This window comes from Podarcis erhardii (assembly GCF_964252035.2).
Source record: "Podarcis erhardii genome assembly, chromosome: 2".
Classification (NCBI taxonomy): Eukaryota; Metazoa; Chordata; class Lepidosauria; order Squamata; family Lacertidae; genus Podarcis; species Podarcis erhardii.
In genome coordinates, this window is record NC_138498.1 from 3,545,038 (window position 1) to 3,564,542 (window position 19,505).

General features: G+C 44.2%; 1 protein-coding gene and 1 long non-coding RNA gene across 3 annotated transcripts in view; one reads left to right on the plus strand and one right to left on the minus strand.

Moving 5' to 3' along the window:
- STAT6 (signal transducer and activator of transcription 6) overlaps window positions 1–12,571 on the minus strand; it is a 58,734-nt gene extending 46,163 nt beyond the window's left edge. The window contains exon 1 of one of the 2 annotated variants that reach the window (XM_081851723.1): window positions 12,367–12,571. Coding sequence is in view for 1 of the 2 variants with exons in the window: in XM_081851721.1 (XP_081707847.1) it covers window positions 3,594–3,641 (48 nt within the window). In the remaining variant the exon portion in view is untranslated. Of the gene's footprint in view, window positions 1–3,593; window positions 3,657–12,366 lie in introns of those variants that run through there. The other variant, XM_081851721.1, reaches the window with a different exon arrangement.
- A 1,429-nt stretch (window positions 12,572–14,000) lies between these two features.
- Window positions 14,001–16,148, plus strand: LOC309334774. The gene is made up of 2 exons (XR_014153265.1): window positions 14,001–15,168; window positions 16,006–16,148. It is a non-coding gene; the product is annotated as an uncharacterized lncRNA (long non-coding RNA).
- The last annotated feature ends 3,357 nt before the right edge of the window (window positions 16,149–19,505 follow it).

Here is a 19,505-nt window from a genome sequence, read left to right on the forward strand (position 1 = left end):
GGTTTATAACAGAGCTTTCCAAACTGTGTGTTGCAACACATTAGTGTGTCAGCTGCAGTGTGTAGGTGTGTCACACAATACAGTTGAATGGCCATGTGTCATGTATGATCTAGTTGAGATTCCTACATGGTTGGAGGTTGGAAAATATACCCATCGGCATCCCTTGAAACTCTATGATTTTATGGTTCTAAACTGGGTTGTTGAATTCAGGTAGGTAGCCGTGTTGGTCTGACGCAGTCGAAATAAAAATAAATGAAAAATGAAAAATTGCCCAGTAGCACCTTATAGAAGTTTGTTCTGGCATCTGCATGCACACGAAAGCTTATACCAGAACAAACTTAGTTGGTCTATAAGGTGCTACCTGACAATTTTTTTTCTTTTTTATTATTCTTATTTGGGTTGTTGAATATGAGATTCCTATATCAGCACAAGGTTTTTCTTCACACTGGGACTTCCCATTTTTTAAAGTTTTCACTCAGCAATAGATATGTTGAACTTCAGATGCAAAAAGGACACACACCCTCCCACTTTTCATGCTTCTAATGTAAAGTCCAGTACAGTAAATGCGCACCTGCCTCATGCATCTGTCATGAGCCCTGCAGTGCTGTCAGGATCAGGCTCGGGTTGGCAGGCTCTAATGGAGGAGGAGGAGGAGGAGGAGGAAGAGGAGGAGGAGGAAGCATATGGTGCAGAATTGTGGGCACCTGGATTGGAGGAGGGAGAATCGCCCCTTTCCACTCGGACTTCAGTTGCTTTGGAAGTTGGAGGTGTCAGCTCTGCTGCATGTGGCGGTGCAGAAAAGCCTCAGTGGAGGCTGAGTTGGCCTTTGATCAGCCAAGGAGGAAGCTGCAACTGAACAGGATGAGCAGGAGGGTGGAGCTATGATGCCTAGAACCAGGTGTTGCTTTTGTGGATGGGAGCAGACCCACCTGCCCAAAAGGAGGGCATGCTTGCAATCCCAACATTCTGATAAGGTGAGGGAGTCTTGCAAGCCCAAAACCTTGTATGTTAAAGCTTAGCAGGAGGAGTGGGGAAGCTTGTTGAGACACCTTTGTTGCTTCTGTCCAGTTCTGAACTTCTTGCCCTAATCCTGATCTGCAACTGCAAAGTGCTGCATCTATCTCTTTCACACTTCCAAGAGCCTCTGTCTGCAAGCGTTGGGAGGGAGCCAGGAAAGCATCTCCCTGACAAAGGAAGTGCACAAATCACCAACTAGGATGTCACTCACACTTCCTCTGTCTAGCACTTCCTCTGACACAACACCCAAAAACCGCTCTATTTCTCTCTCTCAGAACTGCAAGTTTCACTCTCTTCTGCACCCCAGTGCTCTCCAGGGTTTCAGTGCTACCTGGAGATGCTGGAGATTGAAGCTGATACTTTTTGCATTCAAGCAGTGATGCAGGCCAGAAATACATGCAGCTATTCAATGCCAGACAGCCACAAAAACACCTGCTGTCCTAGAACTTCTCTGAAGCTGCCGCTCTATATAAATAGTGCAGATCGTCTGAAGCATCCTTGTGATTCTATCAGCTGATAAGCTCTTAGGCCAGTGGCCCATCTAGTCCAGCATCCTGTCCTACCAGATGCCTATGGGAAGCCCCCAAGCAAAACCTGAGCACAACAGAACTCTCCCCATTTGGGATTCCCAGCAAACTGGTATTGTCAAAGGCAGACTGCCTCCCAGTACCTACCAACAGCCTTATCCTCCACAAAGGGAGGGAGAAAAGCACATTGTCCAGTTAACATTGTACGTTAACTAACTGAGCAAATGGGGAAGACAGCAGCTGAAAGTTATAATCTTATTCAAGAAAGGACATTTTGCTAAACAATGACAGCAAGCTTCTTTGCACCCTACAGACTCGGGACTGCTTTATCCAAGGGCATCCAGAGAATGGAGCATGCTTCCCCAAACCAGGATTTACCAGCATCATATGAATCACATATATTGCATTAGAGCAAGGTTAAGGTGTACATCTCCAGCCTTTCTTTATACTGTTCTGGGTGGATTGCATACAAGACGTTTCTCATCCAAGCAGTTTACAAGGCTAGATCTGTTTAGCTTCAAAACCATAATCGGGGCTGCCTGCAAAGGAGGTGGTATGCAGACCAAGCTATTTAAAAGGAAGGGCTAGCTCTCAATATTTATTAATGTGGCAAAATGATTGGGACACACAAGTGAAAGGTTGCAGCGTTTCTTCACTTCCCAATAGAAGTGTCCAGGATACTTTAAGCCATGGTGGCCACCAACGTGATTGGTGGCCAGATATGATGATGGAAGCTGCACTCCAGCAACCCCTGCTATAAACTGTAAAGAGCACTTCCCTCCACCTCCTTTTCGGGATTTCCTATCTGACATCAGCTCTCCATAGTTACTCAGAATGCTCAATCCTCAGTGAGTCGCTTTTTTGGGTGGGTTGCCTCCTTAGGTTTTTGTAAAGGCTTTTTTTCTGGAGGGTACATCTATAAACCTTGGGATTCCCCTAAGAAACAGCTACCTCCCTCTTGTTTCTCAGTGGCCACATCTTGGCTCCATCCAGGTTGGCACTCACCCTCTGAGTCTGCTATTATAGGGAGTGATGTATAATAGCATGGTACTGCTCCTATTCAATGTGCAAACTGAGTACCCCACAAGACAGAAATAATATTGCTTTATTCACGAAAATGAATGGTACGAACACACACAAATATTGACCAGCTTTGCTGAGCACACACGGCTACATTAATGATTTATGGCACAAGACTGATAGCTGGGGAAGGACTGGGGAGCAACCAATCTGTTCCAGTTTATTAATGATTCTCTGCGACATAAAAGAGGCAAATTTAGCTCAACTGCAAGTAACCACACACCTGAATATTTACCCGCCTGTTTAACTTGAGGAAAATATTGTCAGCCTCAGAAGGCTTTCTAACCGAAGTCTACACATGCAGCAGAATCAGGTGGGAAGAATCCTGAGGGGGTCAAGTGAACTGGACCAAAGCCATAGCTGGGGGGGCGGGGGCGGGCGCTAGCTGGGTTTTTTGACCTGGGTGAAGCCTGCAGAGGGGTACCATTGAGGCTCCTGGCCTGTGTGTGTACAAAATGCATGTGGGGGTGCCAAATTGGGTCTTTGACGTGAGTGAAATACCGTATTTACTCAAATGTAATGTGCACTTTTTTGGTCAAATATGTCGTGAAAATTAGGGTGCCAATTATATTCACTGGCACATTAGATTTGTGTAAATACAGTAAAGCCTAGTTTTGCCCCTGGACTGGACTATTTCAAACTACAGGAAGGGGCACCCATTTTGGATGATCCTTTACATAAAAGCAACCCATTGTAAGACTGCACGACAGGGACAAAAACAGGAGCCTTGTTCACTATTGAGGGGAACACTAAAAAATCTCATCCCACAGATGCAGTCCATTCTAGCACCACATAACCTGAGAATATTACAATATTGGGGCAGCATATAATTTTTACAATTATGGAATGAGAACAACATTAGCAATAGCAACAACTCTACTAACCTCATCTGACTAGGCCTAATTCTGGATGGCAGGTTATAGTACTAAAGTAACTGAAGAAGTAAAACAGGAAAGAAAGCAGACTTACCTCCCTATTACCATGCCTGAGAAGCGTCTGCCATGACCTGCAAGGCATGTCAACGTGGTCTGCTCCAGATATTCAGGACTGCAACTCCCATCATCCTCAGCCAGCATGGACAACGGTCAGAAAATATGGGAGCTGTAGTTCAAAGTATCTGGAGGGAACTATGTTGGTGAAATGTTTTGCATCTGCAATGTTTCTGATGAAAATATAGTTATGAAGCAAACCAGCCCTTCCTTTTCCCTTGAAAATGTAATTACAATACCTGCCATGGCAAAGCGAAACGCTAATCGATCAAAAAGTGATGAGACAAAGCCAAACTCCATTGGCTGCTGAATTTTTGAGACTTCCGGAGCTATCTATCAAATGGGTTTAAAACAAACAAACATTTGATGGTAAAACTTCAATGGTGCCATAAAATCCCCAGGCAGCTGATTTGGGAATCTATTAATGAGATTCTTAGAGGGGGAGATAATTTTTTGGAGATTTTCTGCCACGGGTTCAAAAATGACATGGTTGCCCTTGGTACTATGGCCATGCATCTCAACTTGGGGAATGGGAGAATGAGGAGAGGCAACATTTGCTGTTTCACCTTGTTAGGAGACCCCTTACTCCTCAGAGTTACAATTCTTAGTTTAACAGTCAGTCCCTCTTCCCGGGGAACTCTGGGAATTGTAGCTGTGAGGGGAACAGGGGTCTCCTCACAATTCTCAGCACCCTTAGCAAACTACACTTCCCAGAATTCTTTGGGGAAAGCCATGACTGTATAAGGTTGTGTGATACTGCTTTAAATATATAGTCCAGATGGGACCTGAGGCAGCAAAATTTAGTAGGCCAGCTGTGCCTATCTGGGTACACTAATAGAATTTTTCAGTATTCACACAAAGGTCATGCAGTACAAGTGGCTCACATCTAAAGTCCTGGAATTTACAATCCAATGCATGTTCCATAATATGTGGTAGGAGTAAGATTTAAAATCTCTGCAATCACACCCACGGAAAGCTGTTACAACTTCCTGCCAAAGTTTCCTTCTTGGGGAGGAAGAAAGTTTATACCACCTGCAACCTTTCATCCTATTGGCAATATAAGGTGTGCAGCAGCAAGTGTGTGACTCTTACCTTTGTACAGGAGGGTACAGCCCAGCCATACAAAAGGCAACGTTTTCCGCCCGCATCTCTCTGTCCCCCATCCAGCTAAGCAAGAAGTGTTACCAGAGCTCAAGAAAATGTTCCAGCCAGGCAAAAGCTCTCAAGAAAGGAACAGAGCAGGACCAGTCTGGGCTGTGGCCTGGAAAAGGGAGTGGGACCTAGAGAAAGTTCAAAGGGTGAGGCAGAGAGGTCTAGAAGGCAACTCCCAGGCCCTGAGATTTTCCACCTCTGCTCTAAATGCACAATGATGCTTTGCTTCACTACAGAAGTCTTTTAATTTGGCATCAAGGAAACAGGCAAGACATATCGCAAGGAAACCTGACAGCACTGTCTGTTCAGGAGCATATTTCACTGAGTACGTCACAGCGAGTTCATCCTGACTCAAACATCCTTCTTTCAATTTATTTGAAGTGCAATATGGCTGTGTCACTGCTTCTGTTATTCTTCAGAATTCATTCAGTGGTTTGAGAAAGGGATCCCTGCTCAGGATCTGTAAATTCATCCTGCTTCAGGTAAACAGATTTTGCAGGTTTTGTTATTGTTTAAAAAGGCCACAGAAGCCTGTATGCTCAAAAGCAAACGTGGGATCTATGAAATATCTGTTCAGTGAACACACAAAGCTAGAGAAGGACAGTGCTGGATAGCCAAACCCTCAGCATCAATGTGAAGATAAAGGCAAAAGATCCCTGGACGCTTAAGTCCAGTCAAAGGCGACTCTGGGGTTGCCGCGCTCATCTCGCTTTCTGGCCAAGAAAGCCAGCGTTTGTCCACAGACAGCTTTCCGGGTCATGTGGCCAGCAGGACTAAACCGCTTCTGGCACATGGAACACCATGACGGAAACCAGAGCGCATGGAAACACCGTTTACCTTCCCGCCACAGCAGTACCTATTTATCTACTCGCACTGGTGTGCTTTTGAACTGTTAGGTTGGCAGAAACTGGGACTGAGCAAAGGGAGCTCACCTGGCTACACCCCCTTGGCACTGTATAGTGGCATTTACGTCGAAGGGGGCCAAACCATGTAGAAATACACACACTAGACTCCTTCTACACAAGCAGGAAACCGGATTGGTTGTCAGGGGGTGTGGCTAGCAGGGATATTCCAACTTTCCCCTCCCATGTTCACTGAATGGGGGGGGGGAGGTAGTCCATCTGTAATGTTGTTCTTTCAAACCACTTTCAGCTCTCTGAAAAACTATTACATATGCTTCAGGTTACATACGCTTCAGGTTACAGACTCCGCTAACCCAGAAATAGTACCTCGGGTTAAGAACTTTGCTTCAGGATGAGAACAGAAATTGCGCAGCAGCGGCGTGGCGGCAGCGGGAGGCCCCATTAGCTAAAGTGGTGCTTCAGGTTAAGAACAGCTTCAGGTTAAGAACAGACCTCCGGAACGAATTAAGTACTTAACCCGAGGTACCACTGTAAACTGACACATAAATATGAACCGACTTTGACCCAAGAACAGCAGCACATGCTTCCTCTCTCTCTTTCTCTCCAGTAGATTTACTCCATTTCCACTATATGTTGCTGCCCTGCCAGAGATCCCCAAACACCTTCTGACCAAATGCAACCTACTGCAGGCACTGAGCCTCTATTAAAGGACCACAGGCTCTCTGATCACCTTGGTTTTAGAACACCCTCCTGCTGCTATCAGATGCCACATTCTCCACATCCTCTAGTCACAAATCCCAACATGTTTTGATTTTGCATTTCCTTTGACCATAATTGCTAATCATAACTGATTTTCAGTTTCAACCTAGAAATGCTAGGCTTGGCTCCTACCAGCAGCTCCTACCAGTGGTGCAGGCAGCATGGGTGGCGCACCGTTGCTCCCATGTCTCCCAGCACTGTGAGCTGCGGGCATTTACCAAGTGGAGGTGGGGCGGGAAGAGACATGTTTGACCTGGTGTGGTGTGTAGCATGTAGCAGCAGAAAGAGCAGTTTGGCCCTGCCATCACAGGCCACACTGAGCCAAGACCCCTGCCTCTCGCCCCTTCCGGTCAGAGCCAGCAAGCACTGCGTTGGGCAGCTGGGAGAGCAAAGGTGCCCCACCGGTACCACTTCACAGGCAACTGCAACTGTCTCCTGTGTGTACAGCCATGCAATAAATCAACCATGAAGCAGGTGGATCATATACACACCACGCCATGATCATCCTGTTTCATGGTAGCTTTATTGCAGTGCTCCTATACACAGAAGCTAAGCCCAGGATGTTTGGGTATTTTTTAAAATTGTTGAATTGACTACAGTCAAACCTCAGTTCCCAAATGCCTCCGTTTTGAAACGTTTCAGCTCCCAAACACCGAAAACCCGGAAGTAAATGCTCCAGTTTTTGAATGTTTATTGAAAGCTGAACGTCCGACACAGCTTCTGCTCAACTGCAGGAAGCTCTTGCAACCAATCGGAAGCCGCACCTCAGTTGTCAAACGTTTTGGAAGCTGAACAGGCTTCCAGAACAGATTATGTTCGACAACTGAGGTTTGATTGTATTTGGTTCTAAATATTTAACTGTTTAATTAACTTTATAATTTTATTAAACAATTCCTATATTATTATTTTAAAAGAAACAGTTAAATCAATTAAAATACAAATTACACCATGCAAAGTGCATGATATATAAACCAAGAACCCAACCACCAAGTAGCCCAAGCGTTCTTTCTGCACTGAATTCAGAACTTTGAAAGGAAATGTTAAATAGGCTCCACTTCATCTGAAAAACATCTGTTTGAATTCTACGTTCTCTCAGTTCAGTTTAATAAAACTTTTTCTCCATGATTGTGACATCCCAAGCAACTTTTAAACAAATGGTACCCTACATTCCTTCCAACATCGACTTTTTCTTTCTTTACAGAAACTAAAACACATTCTGCCAAATAACATTATAACATTCTTCCTGCTTAACTATTTCTTAGGCATTTCCTTAAACTAACATTAAAAGGAAAAAAGGCTTCAAATAGGATAGTGTGTGAAAGTAAGAAAAGGTGGCTTTGAAAATGAATTAAGCAATTGTCCATTTTCTTTATACTGACTCGTCAGATTAAAACTTCAATTAAAGGCAAAAAAATAAAATCACTTTATAGTTGAGTAGTCAGGAAATTATATTGTATTGCAGGATTTTGGCAATGATAACCCAAGACCAGGAAAGGAAGGAAATCAAGGCAGATTACGTAAGACCAACTCTCTCTCTCCTTGCTCCTTGGATGTACACAGCTGACAGAATTCCTAACACTGTGGCTGCTCTGTCTGGCACAGTGGGTCCTAGGAAGGAGGTAGCCAGCAAGAGAATGAGGCAAAGACTTCTCTGGACCCTTCTCTTGTGGTAGACCAGAATTTGAAGAAGGTTGAAGACCTGGGTGGGAGAAGGAGGTGCCTGATCCTGGTGCAGCTGCGGACACTGCCCTGGGCATTTCCAGTGAGCAGGGGAGGGGAGGGGAGGGAGGGTCTGTGCAGACCAAGGCCAGACCTTTTGCCGCCTCCTCTCTCCTTTCCACATTTGGGGAAGGGGGAATGCTGAAACCAGTAATTCTGCAGCACTCCGAACTTGCCACCTGGGCCATGTGCCTCTTTAATTCCCCCTGCCAGATCCAGCGCTGCAACAGCGCTTTGCCCACTTGCAATTCCCAGAAACTGGCATTCAGAGATATACCGCCTCCAACCGTGGAAATAGAAGGCAGCCACCATGGCTAGTAGCCATTGACGGCCCATTCATAGGCAGTAAAGCTATTACTACATACTGTGCAAGCACATTCCATAGTTTAACTCTGCACAGTGTGAAGAGCTACTTCATTTTGTCTACCCTCAATCTTCCAACACTTAGGTGCTATCCACACTGTACATTTGAAGCACATTCAACACACATTTGAAGCATATGGCTCCCTCCCCCAAAGAATCCTGGGAACTGTTGTTTATGAAGGGTGCTGGGAACAGTAGCCCTGTGATTTGTAAGGTACAGCTTTAAACTGTGGGATTTATTGTCCTAAAAATCCAAGCTTCTTTGAAAGAAGTAAACCACAATCCTGGCAGCATTTTCTCAGACTTTTCCTGGACTTCCTTATGATTTTGGCAAACACAATATGCTGTATCTTACCATTTGCACAATATACCCACCGATATTCTGCTTCCACTGTATTACACCACACGACTTGACACGGATCTTACTCATCTTCTGAGCAACCACCACCCACTGTCCCCAAAGCTGCAGGCTGTACACATTTTGCTGGTTAGGCAATCCTCCCCAAGGAAACCAAGTGAATAACGTATTTAAAACACTTCCCCTTTATTAGAGTCCCCACTGCCCCTTAGACCTTAGTACAGTTTGACAGGATGCCTCGTTGGGCAAGATTATGATCATGATTTCTGATTTTTATACCACCCTTCAACCAGATTCCCATAGTGCTTCACTACAAGGATAATACTATTATTATGCAAGTACAAATGCCTAAATTTACCAAAAGTCTCAAAATCATAAGCTGTATAAAAACAGCAGGATTAAAACTGTGTCTGAAAAGTTTGAGAAGATACAACAAAGCCTTTGCTTGGCCCCAAAAGGACATTAAAGTAGGTACAGGCAGACCTCTCTAGGGAGAAAAGTGTTAAGATCTATCCTTAGCACATGGGGAAGGACATAAGTAGGCTGGCTGTCCTTCAACCACCCTCCAGCCCAAGATGTTAAGTAACAATAATACTTAACACATATGCATTATCTTGCCATGATTCTGGTATTGCATGCGGAGGAGTGGAGCCTGAGATAAAAGCGATGAGACAATAATAAAGATTCATAATCAGATCTCCGGAATCAGGAGTGGGAAAGGGTCACATTGCCTTCCCTTCTCAGAGGACCACAGGCCAGCAGTGGGCGGGACAATGGCAAAAATGGGTGGAGAAACAAATATAAACGGTATCTTTGTACAGCTGTCCAGTTTCTACACATATCTGCACCCCTTTCTCTGTTCTTCATCCAGACAAGCAAGAGGCAAAATCTGATTTCAGGGACATGTTCCGGTCATGTAAAAATCTTTGGGGTGTAAAGCAGGGCCAGTGCAGGAATGTGGCTTAGGGAGAGTTGCAATGGTCAGATAGGAGAGGTCTGCAGGGTTCCATTTGGTTCCTGGGCCTAAGGTTCCCAACCCCTGCTTTAAATGTTTGTAAAAAGCAGCCACAGTGGGCATGCACACAGACCCTAATCTCAGATTCAGGTTAGGGCCCTGATGCTTTGGAAGCGAGGTGGTGGGGATTAACCCTTTCTTTGGTGCTTTCTGCAACTTTACAAAGCCGTTTTACAGGAGAGAAACCTGTAATTAGGCAATATGCCAGATGGGCATTTTATGCTAAAATATTTCTTGCTAGTTTGGATACATGAATTGAGAGCTTTATGCTGCCATTATGCTGCACCAAAATGAACTGTTGTTAGAATTGAGCATTATTGTATTAATTACTAAACTTGACTATTCTAGGAGTTTGGTCAATTATTTGTTCCTGTAATAAACCTTATTGCTATGAAACATTGTCAGGAGCAACACTACTGTGAATGTAGTGGTTCCTAACCAGGAGGCGTCACACCCACACAGACTGGGTCCTGTATTCATCGGGTTGAATTCTGTGCTCAGCTTATCACTGTGGTATCTGTATCTCTTGTGTTGACTTGCCTTCTACAAAAACAAATCAAAACTGAACTCAGGGGGAGAAATGAGATAGATTTTGTATATATACTCCATTTAGGTGGCCCCTGGTTCATGAATACATCTGATGAATTACACTTTGCATTTTTAAAATTCCTGCTTTTAACAGTCTTTTATGGGCAATTCTAAAGTTTGTTTTATTTTGTGTAAACCTCTGAGAAGTTTTGTACGTTACAAACCAATAGTATATATTAGTATAGTATAGAATAAACGGACATAAATCTGACATCAGGAATCACAAGACCGAGAAACCAGTAGGAGAACACTTCAATCTCCCAGGACATTCTATACAAGATCTCAAAGTAGCTGTTCTATTACAAAGGAATTTCAGAAATAGACTGGAAAGAGAAGCTGCTGAATTGCAACTTATTACCAAACTTAAAACCATGGAGAGACCTGGTCTGAACAAAGACATTGGATTCTTATCTCATTATACATGACAAAGCCATTTTTCACCTTCTCACCCCTTGCTTTTTCCTGCAAGACCTATGGCAGTCGTTAAGAGTCGTCAACAGGCTCATCACAGCTATCTGCCAATCACCCAATCCCACCACCCTTCTGAGTAATACCCCTCCCCACCTTCTCACTATATAGAAGGGTCTGGTGACTTCTGTTTCAGTGTATCTGAAGAAGTGTGCATGCACACAAAAGCTCATACCAAGAACTAACTTAGTTGGTCTTTAAGGTGCTACTGGAAGGAATTTTTTATTTTGTTTTGACTATGGCAGACCAACACGGCTACCTATCTGTAACTGGAACAATAGTATATAATTATTGTAAAAGGAAAGAAAATGGAACGCTTCCTAGGCCAGAGGCACAGGCCACAGAGATATATTTTAAGTCTGTGAGGCAAAACACGCTCTCTCTCGCTGTGTGGCTTCTCGGTGCAACATCCTGCTAACAAGTTTTCTGGAATTCCCCAACATAAATTTGCACATACGCTGCAAGCACATGCACCAGGACACACTTTCAAAGCACGTTTGTGAGCTGGGATTTGAATCTATTAGCAGTGACCTTTTTGGGAATAATGTTTTATTGGGTTTTATAAACAATGATCATAGGAATAATAAATGATACAAATAAATAAATAGACCAAGTCTTCTCGTGTGATTTGTAAATCACAAAAATAGCATAATAAATGTGCAGCAATATCTACAACATAAGGTTCATCATTAGTGGTCAATGTCTAAGTTCTTGGTTTCTGAAATGGTTTAAACAAAAACAATGGGGGAACAGGATAGAACAGTAAACAGATAACATTCAACATCACATAGCTAAATGCCTAATCAGGAGCTCTTGTGATTGTGCTTAGATTATGTGTGAATAATGTCGTTTTTCTTTTACTTTACCAATGAAATAATATAAAGTGTTGGCATATTGATAAACGGGAGGGGGAGCGTTCAAAGAGAAGAAAATATTTTCTGCTTGAATTTAAATTTAGACCAACCAGATTGAGCCAAATGCTGGTGGGGATGGGCTGCTCGTTTTCTGGAATACTGGCAATATGTTACGAAATTAAACAACACCGGAGTAAAGTCACCCTTCTGGATCTGTCCACGTGTCAACTGTAGTCTATTTGTTAATAGCAGTGGCCCTTTTTCAAGAAGGCAGGGCGGCGAATTGCAGATCTGGAACGAGACCCAAGCGAGCCTGGCACTGGCAGCTCCCAAACTTATTTACTTGGAGTAAGACCCGCTGAACCCAGCATGGGCTCGGAAGCGTGATCCTCAGATCGCCCCTCGTTTCCAAGGCGCCTTCTTCCAGGGCACCTTTTGACGCGGACGGGCTCCCCGCAGCCTCTTCGCCGCCCGCCCGCCCGCCCGCGAGGAAGCCACCGGGGCGCACCTGCGCGCCTCTCCTCGGCCCATCGCCTCGCTCCGCCGCCGCCCCGGACCCGGCAGCGCCCGCCCGCCCGCCCGCCCCGCGGCGCCTCTTGCCAAGTCGGGCCAACCTGCTGGAAGCCACCGGGGTCCCTTCGCTCGCTCGCTCGCTCGCTGCGCTCCTCGCCCGCCTCCAAAGAGTCGCTTCCCTCGAGCCCTCGAGGTTTTTTAATCCACCTGCTTTTAATCGCCACTTTCGATCTTCGAAGGGAGGCGACGCCGCCGATCCCAGAAGCTGGGGGGGGATTTCCTACTTCGGACGCAGCACTTGGGGGCGGGGCGCCATCCGGCGGGCGCCAGAGCCCGGAATCGCAAAGCGAAAGGAGAGCGGCGCCCCGCGATCCAGGAAGAAGGGCGGGCCGGGGCGGGCCGGGGCGGCGGCGGGGGGGGGGGGCTCCTCCTCTCCGCCCCCTTTCCTGGCAAATGCCCGCAGCCCCCCGGACCAGCGCTTCCCAAATCCCTTTGGCTCGCGCGCCGGAGAAACCCGCGCCTGGGGCTTGGGCATATTTCTGCTGCGCTACTTAAAGTCGCCTCCAGACCCTCGTGGCAAAAGATGATGGCTAAACTTAGGAATTACTGTTAGCAGAGGGAAAATATTTCTATTAAAAATATTTCTTCCCTGTTCAGGGAAGTTTTTAATATTTAACACTGTATTGCTTTTAACACTTGATTGGGAGCCGCCCAGAGTGGCTGGGGAAACTCAGCCAGATGGGCGGGGTATAAATAATAAATTATTATTATTATTATTATTATTATTATTATTATTATTATTAGATGACTTGTCCTCTCCTGAGGTCACCTCACCTTGCCCTGCTAGCCCCTTCCTGCCAAAGGAGCCCAGGAGGCCAACACACCGAGAACAATCTCATTAAAACATTTTAAAAGCCTTTCGGAATGCCGAGGAACCTTCTGGAATGCTGGGGACAGAATTGCTGCTCCTTTTGGCCACTTCCCTTTTTGTGCGCTCCAAGCGTTCACTTAGAGCCTCCCCTTGGGAAAAGGAAAGGGGGGGGATGCAGTGGGTTCTGCAATTGCCAGGCGGGCCTGGTCCAGGACACTGGCGGGCCAGATCTAGCACCACAACTGAGGAATTCCTGCTCCTAATTATTATTATTATTTATTTGTACCCCACCCATCTGGCTGGGCTTCCCAGCCACTCTGGGCGGCTCCCAAACGTATATTAAAACAGAATACAGCATTAAACATCAAAAACTTCCCTAAACAGTTACAGATAGGTAGCCGTGTTGGTCTGCCATAGTCAAAACAAAACAAATTCCTTCCAGTAGCACCTTAAAGACCAACTAAGTCAGTTCTTGGTATGAGCTTTCGTGTGCATGCACACTTCTGAAGAAGTGCTACTGGAAGGAATTTGTTTTGTTTTCCCTAAACAGGGCTGCCTTCAGATCTCTTTTAAAAATAAGATAGTTGCTTATTGCCTTGACATCTGATGGGAGGGCGTTCCAAGGGAGATCAATGTGGCAATGAGGGTCCATTTAACCATTATTCTAACAGCCCTTTAATGGATGGTTTTAGTGTTGTTTAAATTGCCTCCTTTTTTCTTTTCTTTTTTGTTGCTGCTAATTACAGTGGTACCTTGGGTTACAAACACCTTGGGTTACAAACACTTTGGGTTACAGACTCCACTAACCCGGAAGTAGTACCTTGGGTTAAGAACAGAAATTGCACCGTGGCGGCAGCGGGAGGCCCCATTAGCTAAAGTGGTACCTCAGGTTAAGAACGGACCTCCGGAACAAATTAAGTTCGTAACCAGAGGTACCACTGTAATTGTGTACAATGAAGTGTAATTGTTTCTTATTATTGCAAATTTTGACTGTTATAAACTTTGTGTATTTTAAAAAAGCACAAAACCCCAGTAATTAATGAAGCACAGAACTTCCCTGAAAACATGGTTAAAACTCTTTTGCGGGGTGGAGGGAGTTGAGGCCTCCATTTATAAAGAAAAAACATTGTTATATAAACCAAAAAACCCCAAGCAAACCTGCAAAAACTGCAACATCGCCCAATAACCTACACCACAATGTTGCCTTGAAGTTGCACTAAGCAGAGGGAAATTTCTTGTCGTATTTCACAACTACTCATCCGGTTTCAAATTCATAACATATTTACTCGCTTCCATGCTATCATTTGGGGCCCAATTTTGTATTTAAGGAGGCTTATGTGTACATTGGGAAGGAGTGAGGCAGGGATGGGTGGTGAAAACTTGATGCAAAACAGCCAAAAGTTAAATAGAGACCCTTCTGTGCTATTCTCGATACTATATGTAAAAGAAGCTGAAAGTTGAAAGATTTAGCATAGATAAAATAAAGTACTTCTTCAGTGCAGAGTTAATCTATGGAACTCACTGCCACAGGAGAATCAGACAAATTCATGGAGGATAAGGCTGTCAATGGCTGTGTTCTCCCTCCAATATCGGAGGCAGTATGCCTCTGAATACCAGATGCTGGGAACTGCAGACTGGCCACTGTGAGAACAAGATGCTGGACTAGATTGGCCACTAGCCTGATCCAGGAGGCTCACCTTATATTCTTATTTATTTGTATTAAATACTATATAGCATACAATAGACTACTTAAAAAATAAGTGTCTATGAATGTGTCTTATGGCAATGTCTTTGCAGCCGTTGGCCAGAAAAGAGGTAAGTAGGTGCTGGGTTATTATAATTTTCTCAGAATTTGGGTAGAATATGGCCTTCACATACCTAACCTCCTTTATCTTTTCAGGCATTAGGGACTGGCTTTTTTTAAAATATAAAGCTGAACATTCAGAGAAGAGGCACAGAATATCCATGAATGGCACAGCCCACCCCAAGCATGCATACCCCCCCCCCCACAAATCTGGGCTTCACAAACCAAGTGAGAATTACATGATTTATTATATCCTTGGTTTTTTTTTAACAATGTTGGGGAGGGATGAGAGCCTAGGGCAAAAGCTTTGCTTATGGGAGGTGCCCCAAATCCTGGAGAGCAGCCATGGGACAGAATAAGTAGCAATACTGGATTACATGAAGTGGTCTGACTCAGAATAAGGCAGCTTCAAAAATAAGTCATGCCAGACCACTCTGATTTCTTTTTTTGATGGAATTACAAACTTGGTGGATCAGGGAAATGCTGTGGACATAGTGTATCTTGATTTCATGATACTGATGCACCAAACACTCAGGCAGAGCCATGTCCCATATTTTTTCTAACCCTCCCTTTTCATGGTAAACTCCAGAGTTTCCAGTGTTGGCCAAGCATGCTGCTACAGGTGATAAGTGCCACTGGAGAACTGTCTTACAAAATTCGAGAAGTACAAATGGTTGGATTTGATTTGCGAATGGTTTTGCAAACTGTTAATTAGGTAAGCTTGCCTTTAAATGCAGACTGAATCAAATTTCTACCCCATCCCTATCCCTGATCCAGTCCAAGTGACAGTGACTCTCCAGATCCAAGACAGAAGTACTTTCTCTTGTTTGCTCCCTGAGCCTTTTTACTGGGAATGTCATGGGGCTGAAGCTGCTCACCAAGGCAGACTCAAAGTTGCCTTTTAAAATATTTATTAATGTAAATGATAAGAATCAAGAAAAAAACAGAAGCACAATATACATGTTGAAAAATAACCACCTCCAAAGTCAACAAGATCAAATACTGCAACTGCACTCAAACAAATGAAAGAATATATATATATATATATCTCCTGTTTTTCTTCAGATCATGGACCAGAGAACACTTGTGTAACTGCTAAACATTCATTAAACCCACAACACTGTACAAGAAATTGAGGAACCATCTTAAATTTACCATTCTAAACCTCAGGCAAGTTGTTAGTTTCAATAAATCAACTTGTATGCCAACTTGTATTCATTAATCAGTACTTTGAAACAATTATATTTCATCTCCAACTTTGTGCACCCAATATTCTTGCTGAAACTAGTACATTAAATTTTGTTTCAGTCTGTATTTGAATTTAAAAATTTAGAGGAAAAATGTTAGTTTATAATTGCTCTTTTTAACATGGGCTGAGTATAAAAGAGATATCAAAATAAAATTGATATCTCTTTGCCACACTCAACATAATCTGAATATATAAGGGCTAACAAAATTATATGGATGTTTTGCCAGTCATTAAACTGGAGTAGCCAGTGTGGTACCTTCCAGATGTTATGAACTGACTGTTATCTATCTGTCTCGGGAGGCCTTCAAGGGTAAAGTCAAACTATCCAAGAGTTATAGTGCCTGTGGCTGTAGAGACCAATACAGAAGAGACATGTTTTGTTACAGCTGGGGCAGATGAAGGTGTCCAGCTGAGCTGATGCATGTGCACCATGGTGTTTTTTCTGTCTGCACTCCTCCCAGCTGTCTTTCCTCCTCTGGTCATTGCAGTGGATACAAGACCTGATTGTCTCCAGGTGCTGCAGTTGTCTGCAAGGGATTCCCACACGGGGTTCATGTTGCCAGCCTTCATGTCATGTTTGCAGACAGCTTTGATATACAAAATTGATCTACCAACAGGCCTGGTGCCTGAAAGCAGCTCCATGCAGAGTACATCCTTGTGAATCCTGCCATTTTCCATTCTGTGGGTATGACCAAGCCAGTGTAGACACCCCTGAGACAGGAGTGTGAACATGCTGCGGTCTTGGGACAGCACATCTTTGCTTGGGACTCTGTCCTGCTGTGTGATGCCCAAAATCTTCCTGAGGCATCGTTCCCGGCAGGCGTTATCAATACAATTTTAATAGAACAAAACAATCCCCTCCTCATCTCATAGAGAAGATAAGGGGAGTCTAAAGTACAATGTAAAAAAAACAAAAACAAAGTAAAAACATTAATCTGTCAGTTTTTTAATGTTTTATTATGTTTTTATATATGCTGGAAGCTGCCCAGAGTGGTTGGGGCTACCCAGTGAGATGTGTGGGGTATAAATAGTAAAATTACCATTATGGAATGGGTCGTCCCTATTTTCATCAGAGAAATGTTGGAGAGTATGCCACCATCCTTCTCCAAATCACCCCCCCTCAAAATGTATTCAGAATGCCTGCCAGGATTCTATATATGTGTTTACATGTAACCAGCGAATTAATTAATTAATGCAAAGGATGGATGATCATGATCTCTGTGTGATGCAACATGGGCTATAAAAGCTTTTCTTCTTGCTCAACAACTGCTGTCTGGGATTGCTGGAGCTCACAATTAAGGTCCCTGAGTTCATCACTTTTTGTTCAATCTACTTTTTGAACAGTTGCACACTTGCTGGCAAGCAGTAGAATTCACCCTATAGACATCTCTGTAATCCTCAGTGCCTCGCGCCTATACCCTCAGGATGTTCAATGCAAGGACTGCGTCTTAGGATGCTAACGATCAGGGGTGGGTCTTCTCATAAGGCTAGACTACAACTCCCATCTTTACTGGCCATTGGCTACACAGGCTGGGATGATGGGCTATGGTACTACACCTATCTGGACAGGAGAGCTGTCAGAATGCCTGTGAGTCATTGTTTGTGTATCTGTGGCCAGGGAGAGGTGGAAAATATTGTCCACTTCATTATTTTCTTGTATAATTCTCCTGGGGTAGATTTCTCAAAGGAATTCCCCAGATAGTTTCCTTTTAAGCAGTGAGGAGAAAATTGGTTATTTGTTGATGAATGGGGTAAATACACTGCCTGTAAGGTTTCTAGGTTCACCTTTGCAGCTCAGCAAAGGCAGGATTTCTTTGCACAAAATAGAGTGCTGATTTTATTTGGCACTGTTGCACTGGAGTCACATTCACATAGATAACATATGATTTAGAGCAGTTTATCTTCGGGCATCATAGGACTGTCAGTATTTTGTGGGAGTGATTCAAGTGCACACTGGGAAAATTAGGTTTGAGCCAAACAAACAGAGCTGGAAGAGGGAAGACACAACTCAGACCTCCTACACTTCAGAGCATCACAGAGCTGGAGCAGAGGCAGATTTAGGGAGGCGCAACCGGTTTGGTTGCCCTGGGTGCAGAGCCTCAGAGGCGCCACAGAGGCCCCGCAACTGTGAGGTAGACTGGAAGGCAAGAGACAGAGGGGCACCAAATTTTGGCATCACACAGAGCGCTGATGTAATGTGAGATCCCATCATGGTCCGCCAATGGCCATAGAACTCGTCCACACTTCCCCTTGTCCTGTGCCTAGAAAGCATAGGTCTGGGTCCATGCAGTTTCCCCAGTCCTTCTCCCTTCCCAGGGGAAACCCGAAATTTGGTGCTAAATGGGAGCAAATGTTACTCGGGGGGGGGGGGAATTGCTGTGCTCCGACTGAGTGCTAAAAAGTGATTTTCCCTGGGGAAAGCAGATGATCCCAGAGGCATAAGGCACGCAGGCTCAACCTGCATGATACATATAAAGCAGTCTCAAAAATAAGGAGGAGGCTGCAAAGAACCACATCGAAAGCAATGTGTTTTATACACTTCCAAATGACACGTGATTTCTATTCACCACCCCTTGCTACGCCCTTGCTAATTTTCCTATTCATTACATGTTTTCCAATATCCTCTTTTATCTGTCTACAAAACAATTCAAGATCAATCACAATTGCCATGCTTAGCCGATTCTCATTTCATGAGAATCATGAATGGCCACCAGGGATTCTAAGAGATTATCCTTTTCAGAGTTCCAGAACGATCATTCACTACCTAAAAACAGCTAGTTCTGTACTGTAAAAGGTGGGCAGACACAGGCCTTTTTGGTTTAGGTAGGTCATAGACTCTAAAGAAAATGGAAATTATACTGTTTTATGACATTATTATTATTATTATTATTTCCATCAGCTAGAGGGTGAGTTGCAGATAGACTTCACTGTGCTCCCATGGCTGTAGAAGTGGAGCTGAGAATTGTGTTGTATCTGGCTATCCTTCCTATTATAGTTCTGAGATGACAGATGTTAGCAGTCACCAACTTTTGTTTTTTAACCACTTTCATTCTTTTGATGTTTTCTGCATCTGTAGATCAAATGTATATTCTTCTGTGCTGATTTTAGCTTTGTGTTAACACTATTCAGTTGGCATGTGTCCTGCTTGGAAGTCACTAACATTGCCTAGGCGAGGTTTCCGGTTTCCAGTAATCCTCTCCCTTCAGCACAGTTTCCAGGAAACCCCTTATGTTAAAGGAAAAATGGAAGAATAGCACTCGAGGTGATTGCTCAAGCTCATTGTGGCTTTGTGTGGGGATGTGCAGGAATGGAGGGG